This window comes from Ovis canadensis, chromosome 22, assembly GCF_042477335.2.
Source record: "Ovis canadensis isolate MfBH-ARS-UI-01 breed Bighorn chromosome 22, ARS-UI_OviCan_v2, whole genome shotgun sequence".
NCBI lineage: Eukaryota > Metazoa > Chordata > Mammalia > Artiodactyla > Bovidae > Ovis > Ovis canadensis.
Genome location: NC_091266.1, coordinates 56,970,707 through 56,987,973, shown reverse-complemented (window position 1 = coordinate 56,987,973; position 17,267 = coordinate 56,970,707). Strand labels below are relative to the sequence as shown.

General features: G+C 38.3%; 2 protein-coding genes across 7 annotated transcripts in view; one reads left to right on the top strand and one right to left on the bottom strand.

The window, feature by feature from the left end:
- The window catches only part of LOC138427652 (uncharacterized), a 116,552-nt gene extending 102,019 nt beyond the window's left edge, over positions 1–14,533 (bottom strand). Inside the window, exon 1 of the mRNA XM_069567426.1 lies at positions 14,388–14,533. Within this exon, the coding sequence (XP_069423527.1) occupies positions 14,388–14,533 (146 nt within the window). The remainder of the gene's footprint in view (positions 1–14,387) is intronic.
- Positions 1–17,267, top strand: part of ATE1 (arginyltransferase 1) — a 162,814-nt gene that overhangs the window by 93,172 nt on the left and 52,375 nt on the right. The window lies entirely within an intron of this gene.

The window sequence follows — 17,267 nt, the reverse complement described above, 5'->3', positions numbered from 1 at the left end:
CTACACAGAAAACATTGACTCAAAAATTAATGTGAACAGATGGAAGAGAATATTATGCTATCTGAAGTTTTAACATATTGAAACAGATTGCTGGGGTTGAGAATTTTCTTCCTTGAGAATTCTGAGAAACAGTGATGGCAGACATCTTTGTCGTCTTTAAAGAGACACATGGCTTTCATACCTTAGAGACACAGAGGGTCGTCTCAGGCCTAAATCTATGAAAACTGAGACCAAGATGGTGGTGATAATGAGTTTATAGTTTTTCCTAGGAAATGTAATAGTTGCTTTTGTAACTTGGAACTACCCAAGTTTAACATATATTTTTTACAGAGTTTTGCTGTTTTTATTGCATATTTGGCTAGACAAAGTCTTGAACTTGTTTTTCAAACCAAATTATGATAAAGGATTGAAGGGAAGGGTATGAGACAGATAATGTGTGTTTTCTTTTTTCACTAATTCCCCAATAAAGCTTTTAATTCTTTTCATTAATAATTCTATTATAGGACAAATAGTTCAAGCAGTAAAAATCAGAAATGTATAACTCATTTAAACTGACTAGCTGCATTTCTTTGAATTTCAAGGTAAGAAAAGTTTTGAGTGCTACTCGGTCACCTTGATGGGTCAGAAATCATAAATACTCAGAAGCAGACTTAGGAAAATAGGAAATTTTTTAAAAAATAAGATCCATTTCTGGAACTTCCCTGGCAGTTCAGTGGGTAAGACTTCGCCTTCAAAAGTAGGGGATGTGGTTTCAATCCCTGGTGGGAGCTAAGATCCCACATGCCTCGTGGCTAAAAAAGTAGAGCATAAACAACAGAGGCAATCTTATAACAAGTTCAATAAAGACTTTAAAAATGGTCCCTGTTTAGAAAAAAGGCAACTTTAAAAAGTTTGTTTCTTCCCTCTTGTTATCATCATTCATTGTTTTTTGGGGGGGATTTTTTTGTTTGTTTGTTTACTTTTAAATTCTCTTTCCATCAGTTTTAGATGAACTGAGGAAAAATCAGAGTGTCTTAGGACTGTTTGTTTATATGCCTCTGGTTTTATCATGGAGTCACAGAGTCTGTAGTCACCTTAGTAAGGATTTAGAGTAAGGCTCCTCAGTTCAGTTCAGTTCAGTCGCTCAGTCGTGTCCGACTCTTTGCGACCCCAGGAATCGTAGCATGCCAGGCCTCCCTGTCCATCACCAACTCCTGGAGTTCACTGAGACTCACTAGAGGGGAAATTTCTGTCCTGTCCATGTTTAAGGTCCCATATTCCAGTCGAGCACCTTGTAGTTGCGTTGCTCCTGGCTCTTAAGGAAAACATCATGAGAATGGTAAAAATATTCTCTTACTTTTGGATACTGAATCTTAGAAGAAGAATCTAGAGAGATAAGTATTCTTATTGCTTTAATTCAGATTAAACCTAATAAACTAATTCCTGGAGGCTTTGCCAAATTCTTTGTTGGAGTCAGCTTAGTAGGATTGTTGAGTGAATCTTAGGTGAGGTCTGGCAAACAGTTTTACTTGTGTTCTGAGCATGGGGAGTGATGGTTTTGTTAACCCAGGGCTCTGCCTTGGAAACCCTGCCATTTCCGGACATGGCCTGAGGCCCTCAATTAGTATTCTAAGTGAGATGTTAAAAGCAGAGGGCTCAGTTCTGTTATTGTATTATAGTTATTGGTCCAGTGGTAGACTTTCTTTTTATTTATTTAACCATTTTGGGGAAATATTTTCGAGCTTTCAGAAAAGTTGTAAGGATAAGAATGATGCAAAGAAAAAGTATATACCCTTCCCTCAGATTTACATCCTTGTCTCCCCTACACCCTTGTACATACATAGATACGTGTGTGTGTTTATACATGTACGCTCACATTTTTTAAAGCTGTTTGAAAGTAAATTGGTTATGCTGTATGATTCTTTACCTTATTATATGCCAGGTACATTTTATAAACAAGTGTTCTGTAATTATTAGCTCAGATAATACAATTTTAGACATAGGTGTTATTTTTTTCCTCATTTATGGATAAGTCTGTAACTAACCTACAACTAGTTACTGTTAGAGGATTTGCCTTCACCTAGATCTAGGCTAAAGCTGTGTTGTATTGCTTCTCTTGGAGGATGTTTGCAGTGTGAAGACTTTCATGTAGGTTTTAAAAGCACTGTTGATCTCACAGGCCGTTTAAGTCCAGATTTCATCTGTTTTAAAATATACATTTTCTTTTCTCTTTTTCACATTAGAAAAACGTGGATGTGTATCTTACAGTGGATAATGATGTTGTTGACATTATAAATGTGTGTGTGCACACTATGTTAATTTTGGTGGTATGCTTCTTGACACTGAGTCAGAGGTAGCTTCTGGGTGTGTGGGTATATGTGTTTTCTGTTTCCCACTTGAAAGGGAAAATGATATTCTAGGTTACCAGCTCCAAGGCGTGGAGGAGCTATTGCATTTTATTTAATATTGTAGACTTACTGAAAGATCAAACATGCTGAATCTTTACAAGTAAAATGATAAATATTTCTGAAAGGCACCTGAAACCTCCAGAGCTGTTTTGATTTGTATCACTTATGGTGTGAGAATTATTAGCATTGATTGGGTGGAATAATTTGTGCAGTTGCAGAATTACCTTACTTTGAGATGACTATTTTCTTCTTTCTGTTCTGCCCTTTCCCTATTTTTTTTTTCATTTTAAAAATCATACCTCTTGTGGAAGAGGAAATAAATTAAGGGAATATTAAAAATGAAAATTGCCTACAACTCTGTCACCCAGGACTAATCACTGTTGACATTTTGCTGTATTTCGTAAATATACATGCATTTCTTTTTTCCTCACAGTTGTTATGATGTATGCAGTACTCTTTTCTACCTTTTTATACTTGTTCATGAGTATTTTCCTGTTCTTAAGCCTTCCATATCCCTTGGATTTTAAGTGGCTGTAAACGTTCTAATAGTGCGCCATGATTTTTCGAGCTCTTACTGTCTGTTTAAGTTCTTCTAATTCTTTGTGGTAAATAACATCTTTTTGTATATTTCTTTTTGAGACATTGTCACAAAATTTGTTCTTTTGCGCATTCATGCTGTACATAAGAAATTCACCCATTTCGTGTGTGTGTTCATTTGGTACATTTTCTTCCAGAAAGAATAGTGAAGTGATGTAAAATGAAGTGAAAGTTGCTCAGTTGTGTCCGACTCTTTGCGACCCCATGGACTATATCCCGCCAGAATCCTCTGTCCATGGAATTCTCCAGGCAAGAATACTGGAGTGGGTAGCCATTCCCTTCTCCAGGGGATCTTCCCCTTCCCAGCCCGGGGGTTGAACCCAGGGCTCTTGCATTGCAGGCAGACTCCTTACTGTCTGAGCCCCGAGGGAAGGGTGAGTAGAGGGACATCATATACTAGAAGCTGCTGGAAATCAGGCCAGGAAACACATGCAGGAATATAACAGGAAACATCTTGTTTTAGGAGAAACAACCCAGTTGATTTTCCTTTTTTCTTTATCACCTAAAATGTTAGACTTAACAAGTCTTATGACTGCCTTTAGTTCTTATAAACTGATGAAATATAAGTTTATTTCTGTTTGTACTGTGTTTTGGATTTATTTAGGCACTGATAGATTTATCCTGCTTTTTAGGAGTCAATAGTACTGTTCTCTTGTGGCTGTTTTAATTTTAAGTTGAAGTACTAAAAGGTTACTTCTGTTCTTTTAGTACTTCCCAGCCTTAGTTTGTAAGTTCTCAAGAGGATTATAAGGAAAATGGAATAACTCAGTGATGTCAGTCCCCTTTGTAATAGGGGAAATAAAAGTTCTCTTTTTAATTTTATTTCTCTTCAGAGGACAGTTTAACAGGAAAAAGTGAGGGATACTTCAAACAACATAAAAATAGATAGTTGTCTTTTGCCATTTTTGTTCTTTTTTGTTTTTCCCCCTTCTTTAGCTTTACTTTTTTAGACCATATACAGTGCAACAGTGGCTCTGTCCTGACTTTATTCCACTTTTTTCTTTTAACACCTGAGTAGGGTCACCTAATCTTCTTGTAGATGCACCTTTTCAACTTTCACCCTCAGCTCCCAAAGCAGGAGAATCCTGGAACTGGGCTGTGGTGGGTCAGCATTGTGTCCGGGTATAATTGCTGGGACTGTGTTTGGTTCCTCTCTGTGCAGTGCCTTGAATCTGTTCCATTTGTGTTCAGTTTATCTGTTGGTGCCCTTCCATTCCTTCCATAAGACTCATCCAGTGCCATGGCAGTCTGAATGCTCATGGCTGGTAAACCTCAATTTAATATATGCATGCATATCTGTTTCTGTCAGTTTTTTATGCCTATTTTACTAGTTATGGTAATGATACAGTTTATTTCAAAGTAAACTGGTGAAAGATGCTTTAGTTATTTGCATTAAGCTTAGTTTGAATGATGTACAGACTCAAAGCTGAGTCATAAAAAATTCCTGCTGCATTTGTTGTGGATGAGATAAATAAAAGCATTTAGGGTTAAAAAAAAAAAAGCCCATAATAATCTGGAAAGACTCTACACTTTCCTAAGAATAAGTGCTCAGTGCAGTTTAAAGAACCAGTAACCAAAAGTCCCAGTGATGCATCCTCAGAGAAGAGGCTTGGTCCTAAATCTGAGAATGGGTAATGAATGTACAGTTAGGTATTTTAGCTGTTAAAGGTATGTATGTTTGTACACATATGTAGTGTAATGGGCATTTTAATTGATGCACCACTGCTGATCCTGCTCACTTTGGATAAGATGCCTTTTGCTATAAAGTATTCTATAATATTTATAGACTTTTTTATCTGTATAAATATATCTTTGCTGGAAGATACTCAAATTGTGACTAAGTAGATCTAACAAGTAAATATTGCCATATTGCTACGTACAAGCCTTCAGTCTTGGTGTATTAGTAGAATTTGAGAGTCACTGAGTGTGGCTTTGTGCTTACCCCTCCATACTTGCCACTCAAGTGTTAACATCAAAGCCTTATTAAATTTGCCTCACTCTTTCAGTTCTCCTAGATCCTGGAATTTTGCTCTTGAACCTTAATCACTGTTGGTGTCTGTTACTGAAGGCAGGCTCTACAGTTACCTGCCCCCTTGCTCTTTTTAGTTCTCTGGAACCTCCTCTGAATGACTTGCTCAGGTTCATCTCTGTAGGTTCCATCTCTGGCCAGCCATAATCTGGACTCTTTGTCACAAATCAAACCCTGGTTCTGATGATGGCTTTTCAAAAACCAGTGTTCTACATGTTCAGTTTTTGAAATATGAATGTCTTACATCTTTCTTAACATCCTTCAATTCACAATAATAGGACTTTCTTTTTTTTTGAAAGAAACGTTTTTATTGAGGCATATTATGCATAGTGAAAAATGAACCAAAGTGTGGGGCCCCTATGAAAATCACAAGATAAACACACCCATGATCCTTATTGTCTACTGGAAATTGAAATTTCTCTGCCTGGCAGTCATTCTGTGAAGGACTAGGCTGTAAATCTTGTAGGTTTCCAGGCCATATGGTCTGCCGTCGTAGTGAAAGCAGCCATTGAAGATATGTCAACAGATGGGCGTGGCTGGGCTCCAGTAAAACCTTATTTATGGACTCTGAGATTTAAATGTCATATAATTTTCACATGTCATAAGCTATTACTCTTCTTTTGATTTATTTGCAACCATTAAAAAATGTAAAAACCATTCTTAGGTAGTGGGCTGGTTGTGGAAAAGCAGCAGACCAGATCCGGCCCATTGCCGTGGTTTGCTGACTTCTACTCTGCAGATGCCATTAAGCTTCAGTTCCCTCCCTGCGGAAACAGTCTGTGTTCCTCTAAGGTGGCATCACCACCATCGTCTTCATCATACAGCACATTAGAGCCGTTCTTCTCCAGTGAGGAAACCCACTGTCAGAACAATTTGCTGGGTGAAATTCAGTGATTAAATTGCCTGTGTCTCTAGAATACACCTACTGACTTGGGATACAAATTTTAAAATGAATTTTTATCTACATAAATTGAAACATATATAACTCTATGAGGTAATAAACCATGACTTATTTCATAGTGGTTTATAGACTAATGGTGGTGGTTTGATTACCTTTACTTTTCCTTTCTTTTTTTTAAAATTTAGGACAATTTAAAAATTGTTTAAAGTTTAAATGATTATATAGTATAGTTTGTCAGGCATGAAATAACTCTGAGTGCTTTATAGTATTGTTAAAAACCATTTGTTCTCACTGTGGCTCAGCTGGTAAAGAGTCCACCTGCAATGCAGGAGACCTAGGTTTGATTCCTAGGTTGGGAAGATCCCCTGGAGAAGGGAAAAGCTACCTACTCCAGTATTCTGGCTTGGAGAATTCCACGGACTGTATAGTCCATGGGGTTGCAAAGAGTTGGACACAACTGAGCAACTTTCACTGAAACTGATTGTCACCCACATGGTGGTGTCTTGGAAGAAGCAAATATTTAATTCAGCCAGCGTCCACCAGGGCTCGTGGTGTTCCTGTCTGCTCATCTGTCCGACTCTTTGTGACTCCCTGGACTGTAGCCTGCCAGGCTCCTCTATCCATGGACTCTTTCAGGCAAGAATACTGGAGTGGGTTGCCATTTCCTCCTCCAAGGGATCTTCCTGACCTAGGGATTGAACTCACATCTCTTGTGTCTCCTGCATTGGCAGGTAGATTCTTTACCATTGAACCACCTACGAAGCCGTCACTCACTAGATCTGCTAGTGAATGAGGCACTTTGAGAACCTACTCTGCTGCTGCTGCTGAATGAGACATAGGTCCTGTCTGCAAGGGGCCCTTGAACAGGATAAACATTACAGAACTATCCTGTAAGATGGAATGTGATAACTTCCAGAAGAAAGGAAATGTGGGAGCACAGATGCATGGTAGTGAGAAGTATGTATTTTATTAAATACGATTTTTCTCCCGAATTTTAAAAATTCTAAACCTACACAAAAGTTGAAAGAATAGTACAATAAACACACACATACCTTCAACTAGTCACCAGCTATCAACCTTTTAGCACGTTTTAACTCCGTATGCATGCATGTATAGTTTTGTGTATGTTTGTGTTTTTTCTTCCTAAACCATTTGAAAGTAAGTTTCAGAGATTGACATTTCACGCTAAAGTTCTTCAGCATAGATCTCCTAAGAACAAGGATATTCTCATACTTAACTGTGATATAATACCATTATCATGCTCAAGAAAGTTAATATTTCTAAAATAATACAATCAAATATATAGTCAGTATTCAGAGTTCCCAGTTATCTCAGTCATGTCTTTCATTTTTTTCCCCCTCAATCTGAGATCTTTTCAAAGATTATATATTCCATTTAGTTTATGGGTTGTAAAAGTATCATTTAGTCTAGAACTATTAACTTTGCTTTATTTGCCTTTGCAACATTACTTTTGAGGAGTTTAATGACTCATGATTTGATTTTATCCATTGTTTTTTTCATAATTGTATTCAGGTAGAACATTTTTGGTCAGAATAGTACCCAGGTGATGCTGGGCAATCTCAGGATATCACATCCAGAGTCCGTTGAAGTCAGTTTGTTCCGTTATGGGTGATGGCTCAGGTGGACTCTCCCAGGTTGCTCCACTGTAGAACTGGTGTTTTTCCCTTTGTAATTAGTAAGTAATCTGTGGGGTCATCCTTTGAAACTGTGAATAATTGTTCCCCCAACCTTTTACCCAGTGGTAGAATTTTTTCTTTTTCACAATTTCATCTGAACATTAGGACTGTAAAAACATATTTCATAACCCCAGTTGTTTGCAGATATTTAAAATTTAATTATGTATGCATTCCTTTAATGAAATGTTGAAAGTTGGACTACAAATACATTTTCTTATTGAACTTAAACATTAATTACCATTTCATCAGAAGAAAGCAGAGTTAAGATCAGACTTCCGAAGATGAAAAAGCTGAGTTCAAATCTTGGTTTCATGCCTTATTATATGTACACACTTTCTAAGCCTCAGTGTCTTTTATCTGCAAAATGGGGATAATCACCACTCCTTAATAATATTAAAGTTGTTTATTTTATTACATAGAGGCATAATTTTTACTAAAAATAGGTGACTTCGGCTTATTGAAAGAAAAAAAATTGAACATTTATTTAGTTCTTTATTTGAATTCTGTCTGAAAATATGAATTTTCTTTATTGCTCCCGATACATTTGATTAATTCTGGTTTTTTGATATTTTTTTATACACCCTTCAGTTAAGACTAGATATTTGCTTAAAGTGCTTTGGAAAGCTTACATTTCATTCTGTCTTGTGTGATTCTTTGCAGTCATCTGGTAAATTCTTCATGCTGTTACAAGAAGGAGACTCAGATTCTCATAGATTGTACTATTTCCCAAGACTAAAGTTAGGTAACTAGATGAAGGCTTAATTTATGTAATGATAGATTTCCAAATCCATTGCTCAGAAACACACAGTGAAGATTGAGGATAGTTAAAATTCCTTTAATAAACAGTCTACATGAAGATAAAATGAAGTTAGCAAGCATGGAAACTGTCATAAACTATTAGAGTTGTGTTGGAAATTCTGGAACCAAGTTAAATTGACTCCCACTGGCCAAAATATGAACAATTTGAGCATCAAAAAGGATAACTGTAGTGAACTGAAACCCATTAAATATCTTTAGACCTATGAGCTAGTAATGATACTGAAGTCAAGTTGCTGGAGTTTGTGCTATGTACCACATTGTAGCACTTAGCTGCTATATCACCTGAAGCCTGTAGATAGCTTGTCGACCAGTAGCTTCCACACATACTCAGTGCTCCACACTTTTAGGCTCAAAACCATAGAGACACCATAGTTTCAGGCTCTGCATAATAGTAACTTCTCAAAATTATACTTTCCTACACCAGAAAGTTGTAGATTTCAACTTCAATCTTATTTATATTTCTAGAGAGTTGTGATATAGTAAGCTAACAAGGTAATTACGATGTTTTGACTTATCCAAACTCTTATTGGGTGGAGAGGTAGTAATTGCTTGCTTAAAATTTTAAGATAATATACTTTTTGTGTACGTCAAAGACAGTACTGTTATAGAAGAACTTTATTTTAATAGTGTAGCTACTGAAAATTTCCTTTTGTATATTTAAATTTTTAAAATATATATGTTTAAAAAAAGGCTGAGGCCGAAAAATTGATGCATTCAAGCTGTGGTGTTGGAGAAGACTTTTGAGAGTCCCTTGGACTGCAAGGAGATCAAACTAGTCAACTCTAAAGGAAATCAACTCTGAATATTCACTGGAAGGGCTGATGCTGAAACTCCAATATTTTGCGAAGAGCTGACTCATTGGAAAAGACCCTAATGCTGGGAAAGATTGAAGGCAGGAGGAAAAGGGAATGACAGAGGATGAGATGGTTGGATGGCATCACCAATTCAATGGACAAGAGTTTGAGCAAGCTCAGGGAGTTGGTGATGAATAGGGAAGCCTGGCATGCTACAGTGCATGTGGTTGCAAAGGGTGGGACATGACTGAGCAACTGAACAACAACATTTAAAAATTATGTCCAAAATAACACTTCAAAACCGTGCATAAATATTTTAAAAATCTTCATGTCATAAAGATTTTTTGTGTTTGGTGCATGTGTGGTTTTGTAATGGGCTGAAAATAGATAAAACTATGACATTTACAAAGACATTGATGTCACTATGCTCCCAAGGATCTTTGTAATTCAAAATTCTATTCTAACAACATTAATTGGGCTTGGATCAATAATGGTATTTTAAGGTGGATGTCTTAGACGGAATGAAGTGAGGTTTCTCAAGTCATCATCCAGGATGATTTGGTGTTTGTAAGACAAATTTTTCTCAATAATTTATCTAAAATTCTGTGAGCAGACTTGATTTGCTCACCCTGTAAATAATTGTGTTTAAATTTAAAGTGATGTGTCCTTCATAATTGCATAACTGATCATTTAGAAAGGAAGTAATGTGTTAGATATCTTTTTCGCTTGCTGAAGTGTAGGCCCTGCACAAAGCTGTTCCACTAACCTTCTACCAAGCCCTTTCTTGCAGAGACACACAGAATACTGATGACATTCAAGGGGTAGGATGTAAATTCTACCAGGACTCCTACTGCTACACAGTTGAGAGGGAAAAGGTTATCCTTAACTTGAAGCATTTAAGTCATTTGTGATGAATTTTCCATCAGGCAGAAAAAAAGAAATGATTACCAAAGATCACACCCCTGGGATAAATATGAGGTTATAGCTAACTTCTTATTTCCCTCAGGGGTGTAATTAAACAGACTTTTACGATTAAGGGTTTTAGGCATTGAAAAATGTTTACTGGCAAAAAATAATAGCGCCAGTTAGAGACATGATCAATCAGACACAGCTTACTGAGTTTATTAAAGCTGTGGATTTGCTGTGAAGTGTTTTTGAGCATTTGGTTGACTCAGGGTATATCAATTTAAAAAAGAATATCAGGGGGATAAAAGCCAATAAAAGGTGTTTTAAAAGGTCTAGATCCAAAATAATTTTAATTAGGCAAATTTTCATAAAGGGGTACATAGGCTGTTGCTGCAACATTTGAGGTATTCATACTTATGTCTGGTTTTAGCTTGGGAATTTTAACAGCAAAGAGCTTGAGTTTCTAATCTTGGCTTTACCAGTAATTAACCTTAAGTTGCTAGAACTACCACACCTTTTAAATATGATAATGAAACTGGATGTTGACTAAGGAGTATATTGACTAAGGCTCTTCTGGTTTTCAAATGGTCTGATTCTCTATTTTTAAGAAATATAATTTGACAGTTTAATTCAGTAAATACTCAATAAGTATTCTTTGAGAACTCAGTCCATTGAGGGAATTCTGCCAAGGCACAAGGCATGCAAAGAAATGATGTACTTCCAGCTGTTGGGAAACTCCCAAGTTGAGATTGTGAGAGTTAGAGGAGTGGTGGTCCCAAGTGTGAGAAGCACAGCATGTGAGCAGACAGCTCAAGGAGATTGTATGGAGTTGCAGGGTAGATTTCTCTAGAAACCCAAAAGACCCCAACCCTGACCCTCCTAATCCAAATAAGATTTCCTATTGTGCTATTTCAGGTTGCTTTTTCTTCACAGTATTTGCCATACTCTTTAATAAAAATGTTTCCCTATGATTATTTCCTTAAAGTCATCTCCCCTTCTAGACTCAATGGTCCTTGAGAGCTAAAATGTTACTGTTGAACTGGCAATGTTACTGTGTGCTGTGGCATGCCCACGACCTAAACATGCAGCCTGGTGTAGATGGCATTTCATAATTACCTGCTGACTGTAGGAATGAGAGCTCAGGTGGTGGTGAAGTCAAGCAGAGTCCAAGGAAAGCTTGGTAAGGAAGGAGTAGGCAGCATTTAGGTTTGGCCTCAAACGTGCAGTAGGCATGTAGACCAGATGGGAAGTCACACCAGGCAAAACAGCCTGTGCCTAGATGGGAGTCCCCCAGTATGAGTATGCAGGGCAAGAGAGTAGGCTGACGGCAGGCTTTGTACTGTACACAAAAGATACCTAATGTCTGTAAACCAGGGAGCTTTCACAAGAAGTCTGTGAATCCGTATGCATAGTGTGGATACAGATTAATAAACGTGAGTATGCTGCCAATTTTCTGCAAACGTATGTAGGTTCTGTTGTGATTAGTAAAATCCAAACTCATTTAAAAGCATGAATGAATTTGTAATAGATTTTTATCTTGTGTAATTTCTCATCAAGTGAAACTAAAATTATGTTATGTTATAAAGGTCTATGAATTTTTTGTTTGTTTACTTGCTTTAAAAGGGTCATCCTAACTTCCTGTAGATTTGGAGAGCCAGTAAAGGGTTTCCAAAATAGAGAATGTACACAATCATTTCTCCCTGGTGTCATTAGGAGGACAGTTTCAGGAGGCAGAGCTGGAAATCAACCTTTCTCACCGTCATGCAGGTGAGGATTACTTTACCTCTGAAGGTGCAGAACCATTGATTCCAAGGGCTGTTTTGCAAGCAGTAGCCTAAAAAGGCAAACCCCTGAACTGATTGTTCTGACCAGTATGGTGAAGGCCAAAGTTAGTTTACACGTACGTATACATATATGGACATTTATATGAATATTTCATTCTATAACATATTAAAGAAGTTTTGGATTTTACTTTTTCTTTTTTTCATACATTATTGTCTTTGTCTTCATCTTTCATTATATTTCTTTTTTTTCCCTTCATGCTTTTCAACTTATGACCCTTCGGGTTGAAATTAAATTTGGGCTGTAAGTTGACTCCCTGAATCTTTTCTTCACAAGCTTTCTTTGTATTTTCTAGAAGAAAAAAGATTAACCCAGGGTTTCCAAAATAAAAGCAAAGATTGTGATTAAAACTGAATTAGACTCTTTATGCCCTATTATTTGCTAATAGTAAAATAAATAGCCCAGTCTTAAGGAAGATTTAAAGTAAGTCTTGGAGCCTTTGCGAACCCTTGGATTTTAATTAAAGAAACACAGAATACCATCACTTTCTGTTTGTCAGTGGAAAAAATATGTATTTTTAAGTTTTCAGAGCTGAGCCCAGCAGCACATGGAGCACATCTGTTGGCTTGGAGAATTTGGGGAGCACAAATGGATTCAGATGTTTAGGCCCTTTGTCTTCACTGGCTCAGTTCACCTCGCCAGCTGAGCGTGGCACAGTCCAAACACAGTTTCTGAAAACAGAGCAGCTCGAGTTACTTCTCAAGCACTCTCTTGGGGACTGATAAAGTCAATCTCTGTTTATGTAATGAAATCAGGGAGCAAGGGGTCTGCTGTAGTACTTTGTGGATGGGATTCCATTGGTGTTGTCTTTCAGGGAAAAGACTGGATTTAATAAGCCCTGTTCTTACCCGCTTTCTTTGGAGGTACAGCCCACTCTGATGGATTATTTTGAACTATTTTTGTTTATGTAGTATTAGAGCCTCTCTTTAAGCAATTGGTTTTAGTAAAATCAATAGGTTTGTTGCAGGAAAATGGGATACTGATAACAGTGTTACCTGATAAAAGACCTAAATGTCTAGTTAAACTGTCTGGTTTTTTTCCAGTGCTACTGGTGGTCACTGTGAGTGTATGTGTATGTGTGTATTTAAATAATATTGTCTTTCTAGTGTTCTTACATTTTAATTTAACTTGAACTTTTAAAACAAACTCTGCTGGTTTATCCTCAAGTACTCAAAATCCTCCCTATTTTTCAAAATATTTATAAGTATTCTTGAGAGTGAAATCTCATAAAGATCTTTGCTTCAGGACCAGAGTTCAAAGGAAAGTTGGTTTGGTTTTAATTTGAAAACTGTAAAAACAAAATACCCTCAAAATGGCAGGGTGTGAATTGGTAACTTCAATTTTATTGCAATCGGCCAGGCCCATCCCCAGATGTTTCCAGTTAAAAGGCAAGAATGCTAACTTGGGTGAATGTCATATGAAAGCATTTCTTTACTATTCTGATTTTTTTCTGCGAAAAATAACAGTCTCAAATCCTTTAACTTTAATGAAATAAATAACTTCTCATTTGCATGTTTTTTAAACTCATACAAAGACACATGTAATATTCAAAGACAATTTTTATATGTCATATGTAGTCCTGAATGCATTGGGGTTCACATATATCCTTTAAAAATACCCCTCCAAAAAAAAGATTTTTGAAAGAGATTAAAGCCCTTCAGAAATTAAAATCATGTACTTCTGGATTCATTGTAATCAAGAAGTGGACCTGCTAACATTGTGAATTTGTTTTAAAAGGCGTATTTAGTAATTTCATTGCTTTTTTTCAGGATTGTTACAGGGAAATTTCCACTTATCATGTAAATAATGTTTATCTTTTATTTTTGATCAGTTGTGTGATCAGTTGTGCATTCATTTGTAAGAAGTACTTCTATACGAATCTAGATAGGATGAGACAAAAGAAACCAGAATGTAATTTGAAAACCATGTGTTTCATAATATTTCTCAGCATAATGCCAGGTTACAGTAAGATCCATTCATGAACTTGAAAGTTGCTTTGAACACATTCTATATTAAAAAGAAAGATACCTACTGGTAATAAATCTGAATTTATGGAAATTGGCATTTGTTCAGAGAGAAGATGGAGTTATTCTTTATGACTAACCTGATGTTAACATTCTGAACGTAAAGCAAAATGTGCATTTATTTTTGAAGCTTCCCAACCCATAGACACAGGACCACGTAGTGTCTGTAGAGCTGAAATAGTTCTTTCTAATTTCATTTTCCATTTGGTGAAGTTTCAGCAGACGTGTGTTTGGGAACTCGAGGGCAGACATGGTCTGTGTAGGTCTTAGGTCTGCCCGCACTTGCTGTGGTGTCTTGATTTTTCTTTCCAAACGTGGTGCTACTCAGATCTTAAGACACTGCAGAGGAGACCCCTTCTGAGGAGTCTCGGGAGAAAGCTGCTGGTTTTACCTTTGTGCTCCAAGCACGTGTTGCTTGGAGTACTTGGTGCTCTTCTCGGAGGTGTGGCCTGTGCTGCGCTTCTCTGGCTGCATCTTGGTGCTTCCATAGCGTCTCGTGCCCTCCACCCTACGTTTACCACTTGTTGTGAAAGGCATTGGGGCACAGCTGCCTCCTTTTCCCCAGCAGACGGTGGTGCCTCACCGGGCTCATTTCATCTCACCATCCGCCATGCTGAGCAGAGTCCCCATGCGTATTGGACTCTTGAGATTTTAAAGATTTTTTTGAAGTTATTTTGAAAATACTTTAAAGATGTGTTGAATATTTTAAAATTAGGTATATGAAGAGAATGAGAATCAAGGGTTTGGCTCTGAGTTCATTATGCCCATTTAATGATCTTAGGTTTTCTCTGTGTAATAGAAATTATGTCCATTACTTTTTAAGTCATTATAAGATTTAGCTCATGGTATGCAGTATCATGATGAGGGCTGTGTTCCTAACAAACGCAGGAAGGACTCATTATTACTGTTATTGTCCTTACCAACCACAGTGACGCAGCTCAGCTCTGAGCAGAGGAAGAGGCCTCTCCCCAAGCAAGTCACGTTTCCCCCTCCTTTTCTTAATATAATGCTTAATATGAAAAGCTGTACATTTCTTTAAAGGACAGTGTATGCCAGTGAAATAAGGAAAAATATTTTGAGGGGGTAAAAAAAAAAAAAACAAATTAACTTGAACTAGTAGTTCCTAACCTTCTTGAGTAAGGAAAGGGCTTCCCAGGTGGCGCAAGTGATAAAGAACCTGCCTGCTGGTGCAGGAGACATAAGAGACACAAGTTTGATTCCTGGGTCAGGAAGATCCCCTGGAGGAGGGCATGGCAACCCACTCCAGTATTCTTGCCTGGAGAATTCCCGTGGACAGAGGAGCCTGGCGGGCTACAGTCCATGGGATTGCAGAGTCAGACAGAACTGCAGTGACTTAGCACGCACGCAGTTCTTACATACCCTGTCATGGCAATGTTCTCATACTTTTTTCTTTTTTATGTGTTTACACTTTTAGTATTTTCCCAAAGGTTGAGAACTAGTCATAAACAGTGGCAGTGTGGTGGAGGTGCCTCATAAATACAAATTCAGCAAATACCGATTGATTTGTGTGTGCCACATTGAAGGTACAAAAGTGTGTTAAAAAAGCACTTGCTGTGTTTAGAGAGAGGGAAGGGCCGGGCAATACATCCTCGGTTCATTGTTCATCCCGCTGTCACTTGCAGTAGGTTTGGGGATACGTCTGTGAACAAATCAGACTGAGAGCCCTGGTGCGTCATTCTAGCCAGGAGTTTCCTGTAGATACAGTAAAGAAAGTGAACAAGAATGGTGGGAGTCCTAGGGAAGAAAAACAGGAGAAGGGGATAGTTGAGCTTCACTGAGATGACAGCTGAGCAAAACCTTACAGTGGGTGACAGAATTAGCCACAGGAATAGCCGTAGGACCGGAAGAGAGGACAGTCAGTGAGACACCCTGAGGTGGGAGCAGGCCTGAAGTGTTCCAGGACCAGCAGGGAACCCTGTGCGGCCAGGGCAGAGTGATGGAGGAGGAGGTAGAAGACAGGCCAGGAAGGTAATGAGGGCCGCGTCACGTAGGGCTGCCTCAGCTGTGTCCTGGGTTTAGTCTGTACTCTGCCTCCAATAGGGAGGATGGGAATGCAAACAAATACTCCATTTTAAACTGCTGTATTTAAAATGGATAGTCAGCCAGGACCTTCTGTACAGCACAGGGAACTCTGCTTAATGTTATGTGGCAGCCTTTATGGGAGGGGAGCTTGGGGGAGAATGGATACATGGATATGTATGGCTGAGTCCCTTTGCTGTCCACCTGAAACCGTCACGGCATTGTTCATCGGCCGTGTGGTTCAGTCGCTTAGTTGTATCCAACTCCTTGCATGCCCATGGACTGCAGCACGCCAGGCCTCTGTGTCCACCATCTCCCAGAGTTTGGCCAAGTTCATGTTCATTGCATTGGTGATGCCGTCCAGCCATCTTATCCTCTGATGCCCTTTTCTCTTTCTGCATTTGATCTTTCCCAGCTTCAGGGACTTTTCCAGTTCAATTCACTTCAGTCACTCAGTTGTGTCTGACTCTCTGCGACCCCATGGACTGCAGCACACCAGACTTCCCTGTCCATCACCAACTCCCAGAGTTTACTCAAACTCGTGTCTGTTGAGTCTGTGATGCCATGCAACCATCTCATCCTCTGTCCCCTTCTCCTCCTGCCTTCAATCTTTCCCAGCATCAGGGCCTTTTCAAATGAGTCAGTTCTTTGCATCAGATGGCCGAAGTATTAGAGTTTCGGCTTTAGCATCAGTCCTTCCAATGACTATTCATGATTGATTTCCTTTAGGATGAACTGGTTGGATCTCCTTGCTGTCCAAAGGACTTGGAGGAATCTTCTCCAACACCACAGTTCGAAGGCATCAATTCTTTGGCGTTCTGCCTCTATAGTCCAGCTTTCACAGCCATACATGACTGCTGGGAAGACCATTGCCTTGACTATATGGACCTTTGTCGGCAGAGTGATGTCTCTGCTTGTTAACACACTGTCTAGGTTTGTCATCACTTTCCTGCCAAGAAGCAGTCAGTCGTCTCCTGATCTCATGGCTGCAGTCACCATCCACAGTGATTTTGGAGCCAAGAAGAGAACATTTGTCACCACTTCCACCTTTTCCCTTTCTATTTGCCATGCAGTAATGGGGTTGGATGCCATGATCTTAGCTTTTTTAATATTTAATCTTAAGCCAGCTCTTTCATTCTCCTCCTTCACCCTCATCAAAAGGCTCTTTTCATCCTCATCAGCCATATTCCAGTATAAAATAAAACTTTAAAAATAAAATAGTAAAATATTG